The following is an 18779-nucleotide window of genomic DNA, read 5'->3' as shown; positions in this document are numbered from 1 at the left end:
GGCTCTCCCCCTGGGGGTCACCAGTCAACATTGTTTGACCAACGGCACCCGGAGGAGCCCCTCTCTGTGGGAGCGTACTGGCTGGTGGGAGGCTATTGGTAGCAGCAGGCGGTCTTGTAAGTACCCAGGTCCAAAGCCATGGAGTGCTCTGAAGATAGTAACCAGGACCTTGAATCACACCCGGAAGACCACCGGAAGCCAGTGCAGCTCGCGCAGGAGAGGTGTTACATGGGAGTACCATGTCGCTCCCACAATCACCCGCGCGCCCGCATTTTGGACCAGTTGGAGCCTCCGGGTGCTCTTCAAGGAGAGCCCCATGTAGAAAGCATTACAGTAGTCCAGGCAGGAAGTGACGAGGGCATGAGTGACCATGCGCAAGGAGTCCTTTTTGCCTTTGCCTTTTTGCCTTTGCCTTTTTGCCTTTGCGAAGCTGGGGTGGGTGTGGCCTGCATGTGATGCATCCAACTTGCGGGCCACCAGTTTTGACACCCTTGCATTACAGTAAAGACTACCTGTAATTTACAAGCCTTAATGATCCTCCATTCTTTTATGACTCATTGAAAAAGAAGGATCAGGAGAAAGGCATTCTCTAAAATATTGAAATAAGATCTAAACTTGTCTGTATCATTTATGCAAGTGTTAGAGAGTAAAACTTCATTTGTCCCTTTCCTATGTCTCTGTTATAGTGCTGTGTATATCTATTTTTCAAATCAGTAAAATGTACTAAATTAGTCCTTGATAATGGCAGGAAAGATGTCTGATGTTCACTTTAACACGTTTGCTGCTAAAAGATACTGATGCCTATTCATACTTTCAAGGCATTGTTTTTTTTTCAAAGGCATTGTTGGGTCAATATATGTATAATTTGGAAGTGTAAAAGTGTGAATCTGTTTCCCATGTTTATTGTATCAGTTGTTTAGATGTAAATGTGATTCTTTGAATATTTTTCTGTATATAATATCAATTATAAGCCAGCATAGTATAATAGATAATATGTTGGACTGACATTGGGACAATCAAAGGCCAGCCTCAGCCACAGAAGCTCAGAGGTGACTTTGGGCCAATCTTTCTATTCTCAGCCCAACTTACTTCAGAGAGTCATTGGGAGGAAAAATTGGAATGCCATGGATATAGTCTGGAACTCATTTAGAAAATTTGGAATATCAATACAATATTAACAAAAATATACATATATCAGTATTGCAAATAGTTGTACAGAAAGAACATAGAAAAATATATTTAAAGACTGAAATGCAGAGCAGAAACACACACATAAAAAAACCAGAATAGTTCAGCATGTGTTGCTAATGATATCACAAACTTTTATAATAAAAAAACCCAAAAGCTTAGCTGATTGTTAATGTAGCTTTTGGTCAGTGGCATAATCACATCTGGAATATTGTGTTCAATCAATTCTGATTGCCACACCTTAAAACGGATATAAGCAGACCTAGAGAAAGTTCAGAGGAGGGCAACAAAGATGATAAAAGGATTGGAACAGCTTCCCAATGAGGAAAAGTTTTGAGATTTGGGGCTTTTTAATCTAGAAAGGAGGTAAATAAGAGGGGACATGATTGCAAAAAGAATCAGAATAGAGCTGGAAGGGACCTTGGAGGTCTTCCACTGGTTAATTGTCCTTGCTGTTAGGAAGTTTCTCCTTGATTCCAGGTTGCTTCTCTCCTTGATTAGTTTCCATCCATCCAAAATGCTATACATGGTGTAAATAAAGTAGACAAGAAAAAGCTGTTTTCCCCTTCCCAAAATTCTAGAAACAGAGGTTACCTAATGCAATTGGATCCTGGAAGAAACAAGGCTGACAAAGGGATTTTTTTTACACAACATGTAATTAAACTTTGAAATTTGCTTCTAAAAGATGTGGTCTTGGCTACCAATTTGGCTGGTTTCAAAAAAAAAAGGGGGGGGGGTTGGACTAATATATAGAAGTCATGGGGATCAGTGGCTATTGCCTTTATAGTAGTGTGGCTGCTTCTGAAGGCCATTTGCTGAGAAGCTAGTGGTTTCTTGTGCAATTTTTTGGCCACTGTGAGAAAACAGAACTGGACCAGATAAGCCAATTGATGATATGGATGTTCACATACAGTCTTAGGCTGACTGTACTAAATGAGGCAGAATGTTGCTTGACAATGAGGCAAGGCAAACTATGCTGGCATATTTCTCTTCCATCTCAAGGGTTGAAAGAATGCACCACAATGTCCTGAAGAAGAGCCCTAAGATTATCTCATTATGATTCTGCCTTGAGAGATCTTCTGCATCTTTGCAGTAGAAACTTAAATAGTCCTGTGGTTCTGTTTTGGAAGAAGGATTATATGTTAGAAAATTAGTCCTTTTCTTTTTGTGTTAATGATTTGGTGTTTGGATATATTTTCTTATTTGTTTTCTCCCTTTATTTTCTGTTTGTGTTATAGGACCTGAACTTGGTGGGGAATTTCCTGTACAGGATATGAAAACTGGCGAAGGAGGCCTTCTCCAAGTCACACTGGAAGGAATTAATTTGAAATTCATGCATAGTCAGGTAGGAAATTGCCTGTAACAGATCTTAAAGTAGCATGAATGTGCTTGAAGAACACCAGTAAATGTGTTTCCTCTTCCCTATACCAGAAAAGGGAAAGAGAAATGTCACAACTATCAATGTTTTTTTTTAATGACAGGTGGTTCTTGTTAGGTAGAACAGATAATTTTTAAATCTGCTTTAAAATTGTTTTTAATAATGAAAAGCAGATTAATTTTTAAATGAATGTATATGGGAGTTATTGACTATGTTTTTAAACTTCAGTAAAATAATAAGAATGGTATTTTTCAGAAACATAGGCTTCAGTTTATTTGTAATTAATTTATAGTGAGTTTGTTCATATTTTCTTCATGGTTCAAATGAAGAAAGTGTTTTAATTGAAAAAAAACCATTGAGATGATGATGTGCATTTGTCCATGTTAGATTTCTGCAAAGCATCTCAAGCAACATTTAACAATCCTGGGTATGCTCTGACAGATTGCATAAATGTGGCACTTAAATATATTAGCCAAACATTACAAAGCTGTTTTATTACCACTTATATCTGGTTTATTTATACTGATATTCATTACATGAAAAAAAATGAGCTAGAATTGGCGATTGCAAGTTATTATTTTTTTTAAATAGTTGTCCTGCATCATATGCTTTTCTTTGTGGTTAAAAGTATTCTGGGCAACATACCAGGCAAAGAGATTTTCTCAACAGTAATACAGATATCTTATTTTGCTCCCTTTATTAATAGAGCTTTATCTCTGGGTATAGAGGAAACACAAATGGAATTACGTGCCACTTTTTCTTTCTTTAGATGTATGTTCTTTTTGCTTCTCTTATTCAATGATTTTATTTTGCTTCATGTTCATGTTTGTTTTGCAAATAACGTACAATCAGTTTTAGGGTTTTGTGTGCTTGTATATCTGTGTGTAAGACTGTATAAGAATGAGACAGAGGAGAAAAGTTAAATTTGTCATTCAGTCTTTTGTGCAATTGTATTTATATTATTTGTTTTTGGTAAGTTTAATTGTTTTTGGTGTCTCTGAGAACCCTGGACTATACTTCAGAACCTCTGAAAATACATGATTGAAAATATACACGCATTTGAAGATTCCTTTGAAATTTATACTGCGGTTACATGCAGTGCTCAGGAGATAGGTTGCTTTTCAGCTGAAATTATGTGCAACTATTAAAGAGTGCAATGGTACTTTTTCATTCTTCTCTAATTCAGTGGTCCAGTGCACACATGGGTTCACATGTGCACACATGCCTGATTCCAAGTCCCTGATGAATGAACAACATATTATTGTGTCAAGCTTCTTACAATAAAAAAAGAAAAATGCATAAGCAGAGTTAACAATAATATGGCATTGACATTTATAGGGGAGGAAAGCAAAGGAAGAGCAGAGAAAAAGATTAGAACGAGACTGCCAATTTATTTCATGTACAAAGCAAGTCTCCCCCAAACCCCATAACCAAACTGTGCAGCTGTCCTCTTCCTTGCTCCTTTCTCAAATCAATAATAATGAATCCTCAAAGGCAAAAGTTGACAGATCACACACATTGTTGAACCTTAGGTGCAGGTTTCTCCTTACAATGTTATGCATTGATTCTTTATATCCAAATGATCATTAAAACTGGAAGAAATGGGTTTTTTTTGTTTTTTTAGGGAAATCCATTTTAAAGCAGTTTTCAAATGAGATGAAACAGAAGGGAGAAGAGGTGGAGTTTAGACAATGTATGTTTTGTTGTTATGTTGAAGATAAATGTGAAGAGTCATACCCTTTATAGTAGCCATTTTGAGACTATGCCACTGATTCCAAATGTCTCCCAAATCTAAAAATATTGCATTCTGGATCTCTTCATTTGAATGTGTTGGAGAATTACAGCTATAATGCACAGAGATGAAATAATTCAAAGTAATTATATGAAGCCAATTTCTTCAAATTTTTAACAGTTACTCTATTACAGTGCTTCTTGATCTTGGCAGCTTTAAGATGACTAAACTTCAACTCCCAGAATTGCCCAGCTAGCCATGTTGGCTAGGGAATTCTGGGAATTAAAGTCTAGACATCTTAACTTTAGCAAAATTGAGAAACAATGCTCTAGTTCTATGTTATTTTGGCAGCTGCTAGTCTAAAGTCAAAAGGAGGGCTGTCAAACACCCAGCCCACAGGCTGGATGCGTCACGCGCTGGGCACACCCAGACCTGGTTTAGCAAAGGGAAAAAAGTCCCGATACTTTACGTGACATTGCCGTGACAACATGAGTTTGATACCCCTGGTCTAGAGGGAGACTATAGCGGATCAGGCAACTTAGCTGGGATCGCCAGAGGCTTTTAAAGGTTTTTTTTTTTCTACAACCTCTTTGGCCGAAGAGGTTGCAGAAAAAAATGATTTTAAAAGCCTCTGAGGTTCCCAGCTGAGCCGCGTGATCATCAGAGCCTTTTTTTTTTTTTTTTACTTTTAAAAGCATTTTTTCGGCCGAAGAGGTTGTAGAAAAAAATGGTTTAAAAAAAAAAGCCTCTGATGAGGTGGGCGGGGTAAGCGAGCGGCAACCGGGCCGGGGACCGGTTCGGGGGCATGGTCAGCCAATGTTATTACCGGTTCTCCAAACTACTACAAATTTTTACTACTGGTTCTTGCGAACCGGAAGCAACCCACCACTGATGCAGACTTTCCCAAAAGAGGGAATAATGATGTGAATCTGTTGGATGAACTACAGGAAACATTTATGGAAACATAATTGACAATACAAACATCCTGGCAATGTAATCAATTATTTGAGCAAGAAATTCAAGAAAGACATAAATAATTGCATTGTTAAAAGGTTTTAAAATAGGCATATCACAGTTTTCAAATAAGTCCCCAAGCTTCTCCGCCTATTGGTGATGTATCATTTGGGGGACCCATCCATCTCCAATACGTTAAATTATCCCTTTCTTACCAGAGGTTTGCCCATCCCTTTTTTTAGAGGAATATGTGCTGTGTTAGCCAACCGTGCTGAATGTTCAATGAGCATTCAGGTAGCGTTTTTTAGAATACATCTTCCAAGAAAGATGCTTAAATGAACCTCAAAGCCAGCAGGAAGGAAAACTGCTGGTTTATAATGACTGATAATTTGATAGATGCTATTATAAATAATAGAGAATTAAAAGCTCTGTGTAGGGAAAAATAAATATACTTGGGAAGCTGCTGACAGCATTTTTATTACTGCTAGGTGACTCTTAGTAGAAACAAAATAGAAGTCCTATAAATGTGAAGATACTTTTTCCCCACAGCTGCAGTGGTTGGCTAGTCCATTTATAAATCCATTAAATAATATATTGTAATAGAAAGATATATTATTAAATACTAGTTTTTAATATCCTTTATTAACATATGTTTTTAATATTAGATGGCAAGAAGTAAATCTATTGTTACAACTTCAGGAGGAAAAATCCTGAAAACTGTGGAAATTGGGTTAAAAATTCTATTTCCATAATTCATGATAATTCCTGCATGTTTTCATATACTTATTAACTGCCCCTTCCAATGCTTGATTATTAATTTATTATAAGTTTGAAGATGGTTACTAACATGCCAATGGCTGTTATTTACAAATTGTTGCAGATCATAGAGGCCTATAGACTACCTAAAGTTCTAAAATATTTTTTTAAAAAGAAATCAGTATTTTTTCATAGATCACGCAATATGTTGGTTAGTAAAATGGTTTAAAATTGTAAAACTGATTAGGGTTGTGGAGGAATCTCCAGCCAGGTCATGGCTGTCTCAAAGGTGCTTTTTCAAAAGGCAACTGGACTATGTTTTTTCCTTGAGGAAGAAGACGTTTTGCTTCTCATCTAAGAAGCTTCATTAGTTCTGACCTTGCCTTTTGAAAAAGCACCTTTGAAACATGGGAGAAAGACCAGATCCCTGAAGCCTTCACCTGCCCATTCCCAAGAGAATGCGCTTAGTGTGGTGAGATTTTTGTAAATAGGAAAATAGCAATAAAGAAACTACCGTACTTTGTTCACACGGTCGTTCTGGTTCCTTGCAGCTGGCAAGATCTAATCCAGTGTCTAAAACTAGTAATTAAGCTAATAGTAATTGTAGTTTTTTTTAACAAAAGATTAAACATTTTACTTATAATTAGCATGGATATCTGTTATTAAAATGAACACTTCTCCCTAAAAATTTAGTTTTGTTTATTGGAACAGGAAATAAATTTGCATGTAGTGTAATTGTAGCAGAACAGATTTGGCTATAAATGTTCAGTTCTGTCACGTTATTTTCAATCTTGCTCAGGCTGTTGCATACTTATGACTGGTTGTAGCATCCTATGGTCACAATTGCCGTTGCCAACCTTCTCTGCCAGCTTCCCACAAGTAAAGTCAATAGGGAAGTTGGCAAGGAAGGTCACAAGTCACTCAGGTCAGTCTCCCTCAACACGGGCCTTTTCTTTGCTTGTACGCACAAGCACCTTCCTTTCCTAAGCTGCCTGCACTTGTACACAGGCATGCACCCACTAGCACTTTCCTTCCCTGGCCTCCCTGTGCACATGCATGCACATACCCTGTGCCCTTTCCCAGCCTTTTCGTCTTTGTATACACACATCCCACACCCTCTTCCACGATCTCCTTGTGCTGGTGCACCTGCATACACACATGTACACACCCATCCCCACATTTCCTGTGCTTGCTCACACATTCATCGTGTAACTTTCCCCCCCAGCTTCCTGCACTTGTACCAGTTTCCCCTCCCTGCAATCATACACATGCATGCAAGCACCTCACACCATCTTACCCCAGCCATTCTGAGCTCGTGCCACACTGCAATACTCCCCCAAATTGTGCGTATCCTGCACTGGGCCTGTTAGGGCCTCCCGATTCGCCCTGTCGCACCCCTATGCTTTTTAACTGGAACTCCCTCTGCTTCCCACTTAACAACCCATGTTGAATTCTGCATTAGTTGTAGCCTTTGACTAGATTTATGAATGCCTCTTTTTGCATCACTAAAATATAAGCCATATCCTAAAGATGGTCAGATGTAAAATATATTTTTTGTCAAGACTACCCTGTTTCTCTGAAAATAAGACATCCCCTGATAATAAGCCCAATCAGGCTTTTGAGCGCATTTGCTAAAATAAGCCTCCCCCCAAAAATAAGCCCTCCCCGAAAATATTTAAATGCAGAGCTGGAAATCAGGTAGGATGGCAAGAGGAGCCCCATCTTGCTCCATGCACCCCAAAATAATAAGACCTCTCCAAAAATAAGGCCAAGTGCTTATTTTGGGCTTCAAAAAAATATAAGTCAGGGTCTTATTTTCGGGGAAATGCGGTATTTGCAGAAGAAATTTTAAAAAGAGGTTGCACATGCCAACTCCATCTCTTGTTTAGTGTTGTACATCTGAAAAATTTTCATAAGGAAGGGAGTAGTTCATGACATGGTCCAATCTTATTTCAATAGAAATTTTAGATTCTCCTCTTCATTGAGGTTTTAAATATCTTTTCTTATAAATATCAATTCTGTTCCTAGCCTCATTTAACTATTGTTTCCATTCAACAAGGTTAAGGTTTGTTGTAAGAATTTCAAGCACCTGTGAAGGCCCTCACACCTCCAAAGTTTGCATCAAGTAGTTATTTAGTTATTTGGTGCAGGATTGTGACTGGTGTAGGGGATAGTAGAGAAAGGGAAAAGTTTATCTCAAGCAAAGATTCTAGACAATCTTACTTTTTCCCATTATCCAAGATAATGTTTTGTTACCAAAGAGAGGATCCCCTTTTGTTAGCTGTTAGCTAATTGGAATGGTGATCAGAAATACATTTATGCAAATGTCATAATACTTGTTTGATAGTATGAGAGGAATATAACCTTTTGTAATTTCTGCAATTAAAGGAAAATCTTACAATAATTATAGTACTTTTTCATTTGTACTAAAATAATTGTACAAAAGTTTGCCATTTTATGAGCTTTTTTTTTTTCTTTTAGAAAATACTATTATCTGGCCCTGGACATTTGAAAGTGGCATTTGAGGTGTTTAGACAAAACTGGTTATCATCTTAAGCTAAATTTCCATGATACATTTATTTTCGCCATCCACCCTATCACAATAAAAAGACTAGCTTCCCTTTTTATTCCTTGGAGTTGATATCGGTACCGTTCTAAGAAATACTTGGGAATTCCAATTATTGGTAAAACTAAGGTGTAAATATTCTTTTGAATAGATTTTCTTTCTGCATCTCTTCCCTGTAAATAATAAATTGCTCCTCATTCTGACTGAAGTTAATGGCATTACATTTTGGAGGATGTGGGTGGATGTGTGAAATGATGCTGTGGCCATTAAAATCAGAGTATTTGCATATTTTACAGATTTGATTTCTGACTCACAGAAATAAAAAATCTATTGCATTTTTCCTAACCTTTGTTTTCTTGGCACTTTGTGTCAAGGTACAGTCCATGAATCCTGAAAGGAGGCTTTATCGAATATGGAACCATAGCAGACAACTGGTTTGGGTGGGAAGCATGGCACCTCTTGCCTGCCCTCTGTGCTGGAGGAGGATGCATGGAGGGGTAGATATTTGATGGGATGGGACAAGATTACAAATCAGAGACCAAAATTGGGAGTATTCTTTGTCCCTTCTTTTGTTGTATTTTGAGGTGTGTGGTTTTTCCTCCGTCCCCACTTTCTTTCTTTTATTGAGTGCCTGAAGGGAGTAGCAATGTTGAATTACCGGTATGTCAGAGTTACTAACTCCTTCGTTTCTCTTCCATGCTTTCTCCTCCTGCAAGGAGCGGAAGGTACTTCATCTTCTGCTGTCTTAGCTTCTTAGCCTTTTAAGTTTGTTGATTTCTAGCATTGTGGCAAGTTTTCAATATTTACTTTGAAATTCCTCTTTCTTTTGGTTTAAATAATTGTAGCTTGATTAGTAGTATGAATTACAACATCTCAAACATTCCAAGTTAAACCTGCTGTGGTGTGCATTTTTATGTTTATATTATTTAGAAAGAATTTCCTCCTTTAGCCTAATCTTGTCTTTTTCCCTCCTGTTTTCTTTCAGGTTTTCATAGAGCTGAATCACATTAAAAAGTGCAATACAGTGCGTGGCGTCTTTGTCCTGGAAGAATTTGGTAATTACATTATTTTGATATTAGGTTTGTACCTGCATGGCAGTAACTCAAATTTCTAGTCCTCTCCGAGAGGCAGAGCTGTAGCTCTTTTAGACAGTACGCTTTGTTTTGTTTGCTAAGATGGCAGAGGAACTAAAGATCGAATGAAGAAAAGTTGGAAAATAAAGGTGAAAATTAGTAAGCTTATGGCATTCTTCAGTGAAATGACAAAGGAAGACTAGTGATTTCAAGGAGACAGAAAGAAGCATTGATCTCTAAGTACCTTGGCAGCCTGAAAATTGTACTAATTATTTAAATAAAACTGTTTCCAGGTATCATACAAAATATCATGTTATGGGAATGCTCTGTTTGATAAAAGTCATAGTCGCTGTAAATATGTTAGTTTTTGATGCTTTGGAATCTTTGTCACATCTGCTATTAGCACGTCTAATGTTCTTGAATTTGTGAACTGAATCTTTCTTTTGGCTGCTTGAAACAATTTTAATGAATTGAGTAATTGCAATGTGGTCATTTGTCATGGGGACAAAGAAAAAGAGGAGGTGCAAGGAGAAGAATTTGTGGCACACAGAGTGCAGATTTTTTAAATCTGAGTAGAGATATTCCCATCCTGCTTACCCTTTAGGGTTAAACTGGTATACAGAGCACATAGAAAAGGCATATGAAATAGTCAGCCATAGAAATTTAAAAATAAGAAACAGAAGCATGGCTAAAATTCACACTATCACCATATCTTCTCCTTGATTTTCTATAATATCAACCATCCTTTTTTCTACCTTATCCATGAACGTGCCATGGCATTGCCTTTTGTTATTTTATTGTGAGTAAAGAACTTAGAGTATGAATTATTAGTCCAGATGATGTTTTCTCTCAATATAATTTGTTTTAAGAACCCCCCCCTCAAATAACATAGAAATATGTTCTGAATTGGTTTCTCTAAGACCAATTTGTAAGGTTCTTGTCACATGCACTGCACCAAATGTCAATTTACACAAATTTTCAACTGCTGCTTAGGATCAAAGGCCCCAGGATTGGGGCAGTCATCTGGATTCTTCATCAGGTTTGGAACAATAGTCCTTGGGTTATACATTCCTACTTCACCTTTCTCAACTGTGCTTTTCCTATTGATTAACATCAAATAAAGGACAAATGGTTACTTGTGCTTTATTTTCCTCTTCTGAAGGAGAATGCTGTCAGAAATCAAATCAGGAATTTCCTTAAAGGACTATGCTTGATACAGCTTGTCCCCAAACTCCTATCACTATAACTTCATGCCTCTTTCAAAGATATGCAATTTGCTTTTGGCAGACATCATTTACGCCATCTCCTTAATTAAACAGGCAATAGTGGACACAAATAGCAATATTATTTTTTTTTCTTTCACATTTAAATGAATAAATTGTTTACTAATTTCCTTTTATGAGGAGGAATGGATCTTTTTAATATATAGTGCAAATGAAGGGGGGATGACATAATGCCTCATAACATGACAACACAAATTCAGAATATAGAATAACAAAGTTGGAAGGGATCTTGGAGGTCTCTAGTCCAACCCTCTGCTCAGGCAGGAGCCCCTATACCATTTCAGACAAATGGTTGTCCAATCTCTTCTTAAAAACTTCCAGCGTTAGAGCATTCACAACTTCTGGATGCAAGTTGTTCCACTGATTAATTGTTCTGTCAGGAAATTTATCCCTAGTTCTAGGTTGTTTCTCTTCTTGATTAGTTTCTATCCATTGTTTTTTGTCCTGCCTTCAGGTGCTTTGGAGAATAGCTTAACCACCTCCATGGTTTATGTAATTGTGTCAAGCATTAAGAAAGAAGTATATAACAACAGCTTTGTGTGGTGTCACTACTGTGCACATATCATTCCCCATCACTGAGTGGGAATACCTGTGGATACCTGTGACAATGAAATTCCTATTCCCTTTGATTGCTTCTTTCTTTGTGAACAATCTGTACCTTTATATTCTACTCACTGGAATCATCCTATTAGTGTCTGTTATATCTATTAAATTATATATGCCCTTCTGTATTAGGATCTCAAGCTTGCCTTTGTTCCCCTCCTCCCCCATAGCATTCGTGTATAAAGAGTGAAGGCCTTCAACTTTATCAGCCAATAATCCTTTTTATTTTTCTGTAATTGGCTCCACTTCAGCAAAATTCCGACTTTCTATAGTTCCTAGGGTGGCCTTATCTGAAGCCATTATTTCAGGAGGTTTTTCCCCCTACTCCACAGGTTCCATTTAAGACCTTCCATTAAAAACTTACTGTGCTTTGGTTGAACACATTTTTACTAGTCCTTATGTGGTGCAGTTCTCCTTGTGTCAATAATGCACCACTGAGGTAATTTAGACTCTGGCAGAAACCACATGTCTGCAGTCAACATCATTACGTAATAGTTTGTAATTGGTTTTAAAGTGTTTTCCCTTTCCTGTGGAACTTTCTTGGCAAAGTCCTGTCAGTCCTTTCTATTCATTTGCTCCCTTGAACCTGACTGCTTTATGTTCTTCCTAATGCTTCTGTTTACTCAGAGGAAGCAGTCATTCCAACAACCTTTCAATTAACAGCCCTCAGTAGCTTTTTGGTCATTATCTATTAGTGGATGATCACTTTGATTTTATACAAAATATGCTTGATTCTGACAACTGGCCTTGTAACTAAGTCCAATATTCTCAGCTGTGGTAATGTAAGTTCGGATACATTATGCATCTCTGTATGATGTTTGAATGCAGCTTCTCTATGTCATATTGAACCGATAGACCAGTAGTGGGTTCCACTTACCTTCGCTACCAGTTCGGAATTGGGAGCTCGCACACTGTGCTTCTGCACATGCGCAAAACCTTCTGCACATGGACAGAGCATCTGTGATGATGTCCGGGCAGGTGGGCGGAGCCTCCCGCTGCCGCCACTACCGGTTCACCCGAACCGGGCCAAACTGGTAGAAACCCACCACTGTGATAGACCTTGAAGCCCAGATTATCATGGGTAAGGCTAAGATCTTATAATTGGTATAGAGTCTCATGTTGTTTGAAATAATTTAGTTGATGAGATACGTCTGAGTTGGAGTGCTCTGTTGCGATGAATTGTTCCAAAAAAAGGTAGGAAGCATCAGATCCTTGGCTCTGAAATTTGAGTTACTGCTATGTACTTGTGCTTTAGTTTTATTGTGGCCCCTTCACTATCGCTGCTATGAAAACCTTCATTCTCCAGCAGGTAATGTGGTCCCTTCATCCCTATCCTTTGCTAGTACTGTGTATGCTCATTAACAGGGCAAGAGACTGCAAGATGTACTTTTGTTTATTTCTTCTTGTAACCTGTTTAATTTGAGCAGTATCAAAAATCAAATGAAATTCTGGGGTAAGGGGGAAGAGGGCAATCCTTTTTCTGAGCTTCACTGTTAAACCCTTGTATGATAGCTATATATTATTCTTATTTTATATACTTTAGAATTCATTTTTTAACCTTATTTCTAATTCTTTTCTTTATAGAGAGGTTATAGCAGATAGATATAGTCAGTGTGATGGTGCCCTTCTAAAATGATATTTAAATGTCAGAGATTTTGCATTTTTTATTCTGACTTGTCTTTCCCTCTTAAGGCCACTTCTGTCTGATTTATCTGTTTGCCTTTTGAAGTCACATACTAACTGCAAAGAAATATTTGTGTGGTTCTTTTTGTGATCATTTGTGGGTAATACAGAGTTAGCCTCAGAATTATGTGATACTAATGAGCAAAATAGTTTCAAAAGATTTTTTTTTTCAGTTTTCTGAATTTTGCATCCTTGACCATGTATGGACTTCATATGGATGGATTTTTTAGCTCTCCAACATATTGATTTTATATAATATCAATTTATTGTCTCATTCTTCTTTAATAGAGTCCTGTCATCTTTAGTATGTATTGCTTAATATTTACTATGTTCCATTAAGTCTCTCTGGTAGCACTTTTTTCTCTTAATAAAAAGGGTATGTCTGGATTTCGTTTGCATCCTCCCCTCCCATATATTAAAGTCAATTGTTCATAGATTGACAGCTATTTTTTTTTCTCTTAGTAGGTAATATGATACTTATTCTACTCATCCTTCCCCATGTAGCCCTGTATAATCCCGTTTCCTTCCTAAAATGGATATGTTTCCTGTTCGGTGTTAAATGATGAAGCAACAAAGCTAACATGGGTTAATATTATTTAGCAAAGAAAGAATTCAGAATTCTGCTCCTATTTTGGCTTTAGAATGTAGATCTTTTTGAATACTTTTGAACTGTTGGCCAAATGCACAGGAAGAATAACTCTTTCTTAGAGACACTTTTCTTACACTAAGGGCATTTAGAAGTTGATCATCACTCTTTATATACATAAGTACATTTACTTCCAGTTTATCTGTGGATGCATTTCATCAATATTGGGAAATAGTTGCTAAAACCATTTTCTAGTATAAGTGGGACAGATAAGAGCCAACAGTTTTTGGAACTTGATAAATGTATTATATACCAAAATTATCTATAGAGTAATTACTAGGACATATAAAAAAAATCACATATCATTCAGAGGAATCCCAAATGAATATATATATATATCCTAAAGTGTTTGTCACTTTAAATTACTTGTATTTCTATGGACTTGGGTGAATTGTCACAATCGAAGAATATAGAATTAGTTAAAATGTCTTTTTCCTGCAGCTGTTCTATGTTTCCCTTGGACCTTTTGTTACCTTTGGGAACATTATACTATTCCTTTCATTTTTTCCTCTCGTTTTTTGAACTCTTTGTTTTGTCTCTTGCCCGTCCGGTTTTAGTTCCTGAAACTAAAGAAGTGGTGAGCCACAAGTACAAGACACCAATGGTAAGTTACTTAGTATGGTTTTTTGGTTATTTTTCAAAGGTTTTGTTTTCATGCCTAGCATTCGAGATTTTGAAATAATATGTATATGACCAATTTCATTCATATATATATATATATATATATGAAATACACTAGGCTAATGATTTTAGAGAGTGCAACAGAATGTGATAGCACAATATTTCATCAGATTGCTTGTACTATTAAGCAAGATTTATGCTTATGATGTAGCTCAAATATTGATAATCTTTAACTTAATTAACATGGAAGTTGAACTACCAATGATTAAAAGTTTATTTTTCTATCTCATTTTTCACAGTGGTAGTTTTTTTTTAAAAAAACTAGCAATATAAATTAACTTAATGTGTCTACTTTGAAAAAAACCTGGCACATTATGGATTCATTTGGAGCATAAATATATTAATAATTCTCACTCGAAAGTCCTATGAATTAAGGTTAGAATGCTGGTTTTTATTCCATAGAATTGTCAGGCCATAGCCAGTGGTGGGATTCAAGTAATTTAATAACTGGTTCTCTGCTCTATTGATTTCTTCCAACAACCAGTTTGCCAAACTGCTCAGAAAGTTAACAACCGGTTCTCCCAAAGTGGTGCGAACTGAAGTTCTTTATTGTACCTATGAAAGTATACCAGAAAATTCAAAAAGATTAATATCCAGCAGTATATTTGGATTATTATCAAATATAAGAAAGACACTTTTCACTTAGCATTTAGAACATATAGTATGTACAATACAGCATGCATAAATGAAATTTAAATAACATTTCATTTAAACATTACATTGCAATGCAAATGTACAAAGTCATACAAAGTTACACATCTTACTCTACAAAGGATTTTGGGGACAGGTGGAAGGCAAACAGTAAGATTGAATAAAGATTAGGGGTCCTTAGTGATCTCTGAGCTTGATTGTTTTCTTGCAGATGTTTTATTACCTAAACTAGGTAATACCAGTGCAGTGAATAGAGATTAGAAGAGTATTTAGTAACTAACAATTATATTTATAAAGTCATTTAGTTAGGAGAAGAAAGATATCCTATAAAAAAGGTCCCTGAACTGAGCAGTGAATATATTTAACTTTAATCTCTTTATTTGCTGCCAACATGGGATTTTGGAATCTAATCTTAGCAATTAAATTCTATTTGGATTTAGTACAGGTGAAGGTACTTCCAAACTGATTCAACTGTAAACAAAATTTACAATTCATTAGACTTTAATTATGCAAGCATAAAATGTTGTGTGCTTGCTTGTTCTTGTCAGTGGTGGAGATGGATGAATTGCTCACATCAAGACATTATGTCTTATCATTGCATTTCATTTTATACTTGCTCTAAGTAAGAAAACTTTACATCTACATATACCCAGATACTCAGTATCTGATTATCTTATCTTTTTAATGTCTTCTAGGCTCATGAGATCTGCTATTCGGTATTGTGTCTCTTCTCTTATGTGGCAGCAGTGCGTGGGAAGGAGGCAGAAAGCAAAAGCAAACCACCCCGTCCAGTGTCCAGCTGATCAATGTTATTGTTGAGAAACACATTGCCATGCAATTTTCTCCTTTCTTTTGCAGTTATACAAGCTCACATGAAAACCATTCATATATGGCCCCATTCACTTGAATCCCCTGCAAATCCCCTTTATGGAAATGAAATTTCATGAGCACATTCAGGCCTGTGCTTAAGATATTCTAAGCATTTGCATTCTGTTTATGACTTTCTCTTTCATATTTAGTTCATCAAGATGGCTCACATGACACTCCCTTCTTTTTATCTCCAGTTGTACTGTTGTTTGTTTAATTTATAGGCATATGCCTTCTGTTTCAGATTTGTTATTGTGTGCATTGTGCAAGCCACTCACTCTTGGATCAACCACTGTTGCTGCTGTTCAGATGCTTTTATTTCCTTTCTTGTTTTTGGTACTTGAATTGTCATTAGAGAATCCTTGCCAATAGCCCTTTTGTAGACTTCTTCAATCCTTTCCACATCAAGGGTTGGAATATATGTATATATATTGTGTCATCAAAGGAATGGCTAAAGATCATAATGCAGGAGTGATTAAATAGTGATCTCATGATCAGTATGCATGTGCTGTACATACTATTTTAAACATAAGACAACAATTTTGCTGACATTCCAGTTCAATTCACTAGTATATAGACATAAATAGATTTCTTTATGATAAGTGTATAGAATTAAATGAGGACAGGAGAAAAGCCACCAAAACCAAGACAGTATGATTGGCTTGAATGTATGAGATAGTCATGTGAAGCCTGAGTGTGTGCAGTGTACTGTTAGAGATACATCCAGTTATTAAAAAGTTGTAAGCATGCACAAATGTATCAGTAGCACTGTATCTTCTCATTTTACGTCTCCCTTTAACCACGGCTTTTGTCAGTCTATTAATGTTTATTTTTAAAAAGCAAAAAATGTCACTGTGTAATGAATTTTCCCCTTCTGGTAAATTTCCATTTGACAATTGTTGAATAGGATGAAAAATAAATGAATTGTCTTTCTACTTTTCATGGACTATACTGGACTCTAATGCAAAAATACACCAAGGTACTTGAAGGAGAAAATTTACAGTAGAGAAGAAACTAGAACATCTGGCAGACTTCTCTGGCTGATGTTGAAGTATCACAGAAGTGATAACATTTCTAGGCAACATACCTTTAGGAATCGTTGGGCTTGTTCTGCACAATTTAATCTGTATGACTGTTGAATTGACTGCACTATAAAGGGTGGGAGGGGGGAAGAAATGTACATATTTCAGTACCACATATATTTATAGAAAAGTGTACAGTTGTCTGAATGTTAAATTAAAATGCAATTAAACCACTGTTGCCTCTTGTGAAATCTTATTAGTCTTGCGTACCATGTGCATGACTTCAGTTTCAGATAAAACCAAAACTGAAGGGCCCATCTCTAAAATACATAATTTTAGACTAGGTAGACTAGGTAGAAGGAGGGGACATTTATTATGCACAGATTTTGATTAAATATGAAAGCACCTCAGTACAATTTAATGATGTCTTTATAAAAAAAGACAACCGATGCAGAAAATTCATCCATTTGAAGCAAAGCCCTTTGCATTAAGGTCTCCTGAATCAAGGCTGTGTGCATGTGCATGTGTGTAATTGTGTGTATGCTTTTAAAGTATTACATGTTTGTAATTTTAGGTTTTAGAGAAAGGGAATTATCTAAGAGATAAAGTGGGAAACATAACCCAATATTTGGACTGTTTCACATAAACGTAATGTCCTAGCACCTTCAGACTTATAATGAAATGAAATGAACATTTCTTCTTACATTTTTCACCCTACAGCAGGTTTGGTAAATTTTGAACAGGCATGGAGTTTAATTGGCTGCAATTTTGTATCTGTGATCCACTATGAAATACTATGCAAATAAATTATTTGCTCCAAAATGATAGTGTGATAAATTATTTAAGATTGCAAAATGTTGCATTATTTCACTAAGTTCATTTTAAAAGTGAAATTATGCATTCTCACTAGTTTTGCCAGTGCTTAAGCCTATCCAAGCCAATGTGCAGAAATTAAAAGAAATGTGTGATTCAGTTTGGTTCTTTACACTGCATAAGGAAAACAGAGCAAGGCTTCCATCTATAAGCTCACTTTATTTTTTAGCCTTCTATTGTAACTTTATAACACTTCAGCATGAAGTAATTTACCTAGCTATCAACTGAAATGCAATATAAAAATAATGATAGCTTTTATTACTTTTTGTTAGACTACTTTGATAAACATTTTATTGGTTCAGAACTCAAATTATTGTTTATTTTAAGATCATTGTTGATCATAATGAAGAATATAGTCTTAGCTTTTTTGCTTGAATTGCTATTTTTTTTTCTTTCAACATAATGGATTCTGGTTCTTTCTGTTCTTTCTTTTCTCCCCATGCTGTATATTACATTTAGCAAATACTTAAGTTATTCGCTGGTTAGTTATCTCAAGCAATTAGATTTTTTTAGACCAACTATTTCAATTTCTTTGCTTCTTGCCATTCCTTTAAAGCCCAAGAATAACTGCAAAAATGGAAGCAAAATATCTTACCATCTCATTAGTGAGGACTTCTAAGTTCCTTTGTTGTCCTAAAATAAATGTCTACGCTTTGATTAGCTTCCAGAAAATATTAGTATATTTATCAGAATTTGATGTCTCTGGATTCTCCTCTTAAAATGGGGTAGATTGTAATCGTAAAATCATGTCATTTTATATTTTAATATTGTAATTAGATTATAATATTTCAGATTTACACATATAGCATCAGCCAAGTTCATT

At 36.1% G+C, this 18779-nt stretch overlaps 1 protein-coding gene across 50 annotated transcripts in view; it reads left to right on the top strand.

The window, feature by feature from the left end:
• MADD (MAP kinase activating death domain) overlaps positions 1 to 17905 on the top strand; it is a 90034-nt gene extending 72129 nt beyond the window's left edge. For 46 of the 50 annotated variants that reach the window (XM_060687561.2, XM_060687558.2, XM_060687556.2 and 43 more), the window contains 4 exons: positions 2427 to 2533; positions 9560 to 9629; positions 14420 to 14466; positions 15890 to 17905. In XM_060687561.2, the coding sequence (XP_060543544.2) occupies positions 2427 to 2533; positions 9560 to 9629; positions 14420 to 14466; positions 15890 to 15997 (332 nt within the window). In that variant the 3' untranslated portion in view covers positions 15998 to 17905. The remainder of the gene's footprint in view (positions 1 to 2426; positions 2534 to 9559; positions 9630 to 14419; positions 14467 to 15889) is intronic. The other 4 variants (XM_060687568.2, XM_060687567.2, XM_060687565.2 and 1 more) reach the window with 1 other exon arrangement.
• Positions 17906 to 18779: the final 874 nt, after the last annotated feature.

Source organism: Pantherophis guttatus, chromosome 1 (genome assembly GCF_059756535.1).
Source record: "Pantherophis guttatus breed Tessera chromosome 1, ASM5975653v1, whole genome shotgun sequence".
Taxonomy (NCBI): domain Eukaryota; kingdom Metazoa; phylum Chordata; class Lepidosauria; order Squamata; family Colubridae; genus Pantherophis; species Pantherophis guttatus.
Note: the sequence above shows the minus strand (reverse complement) of the source record. Positions and strands in the feature narration are given on the sequence as shown.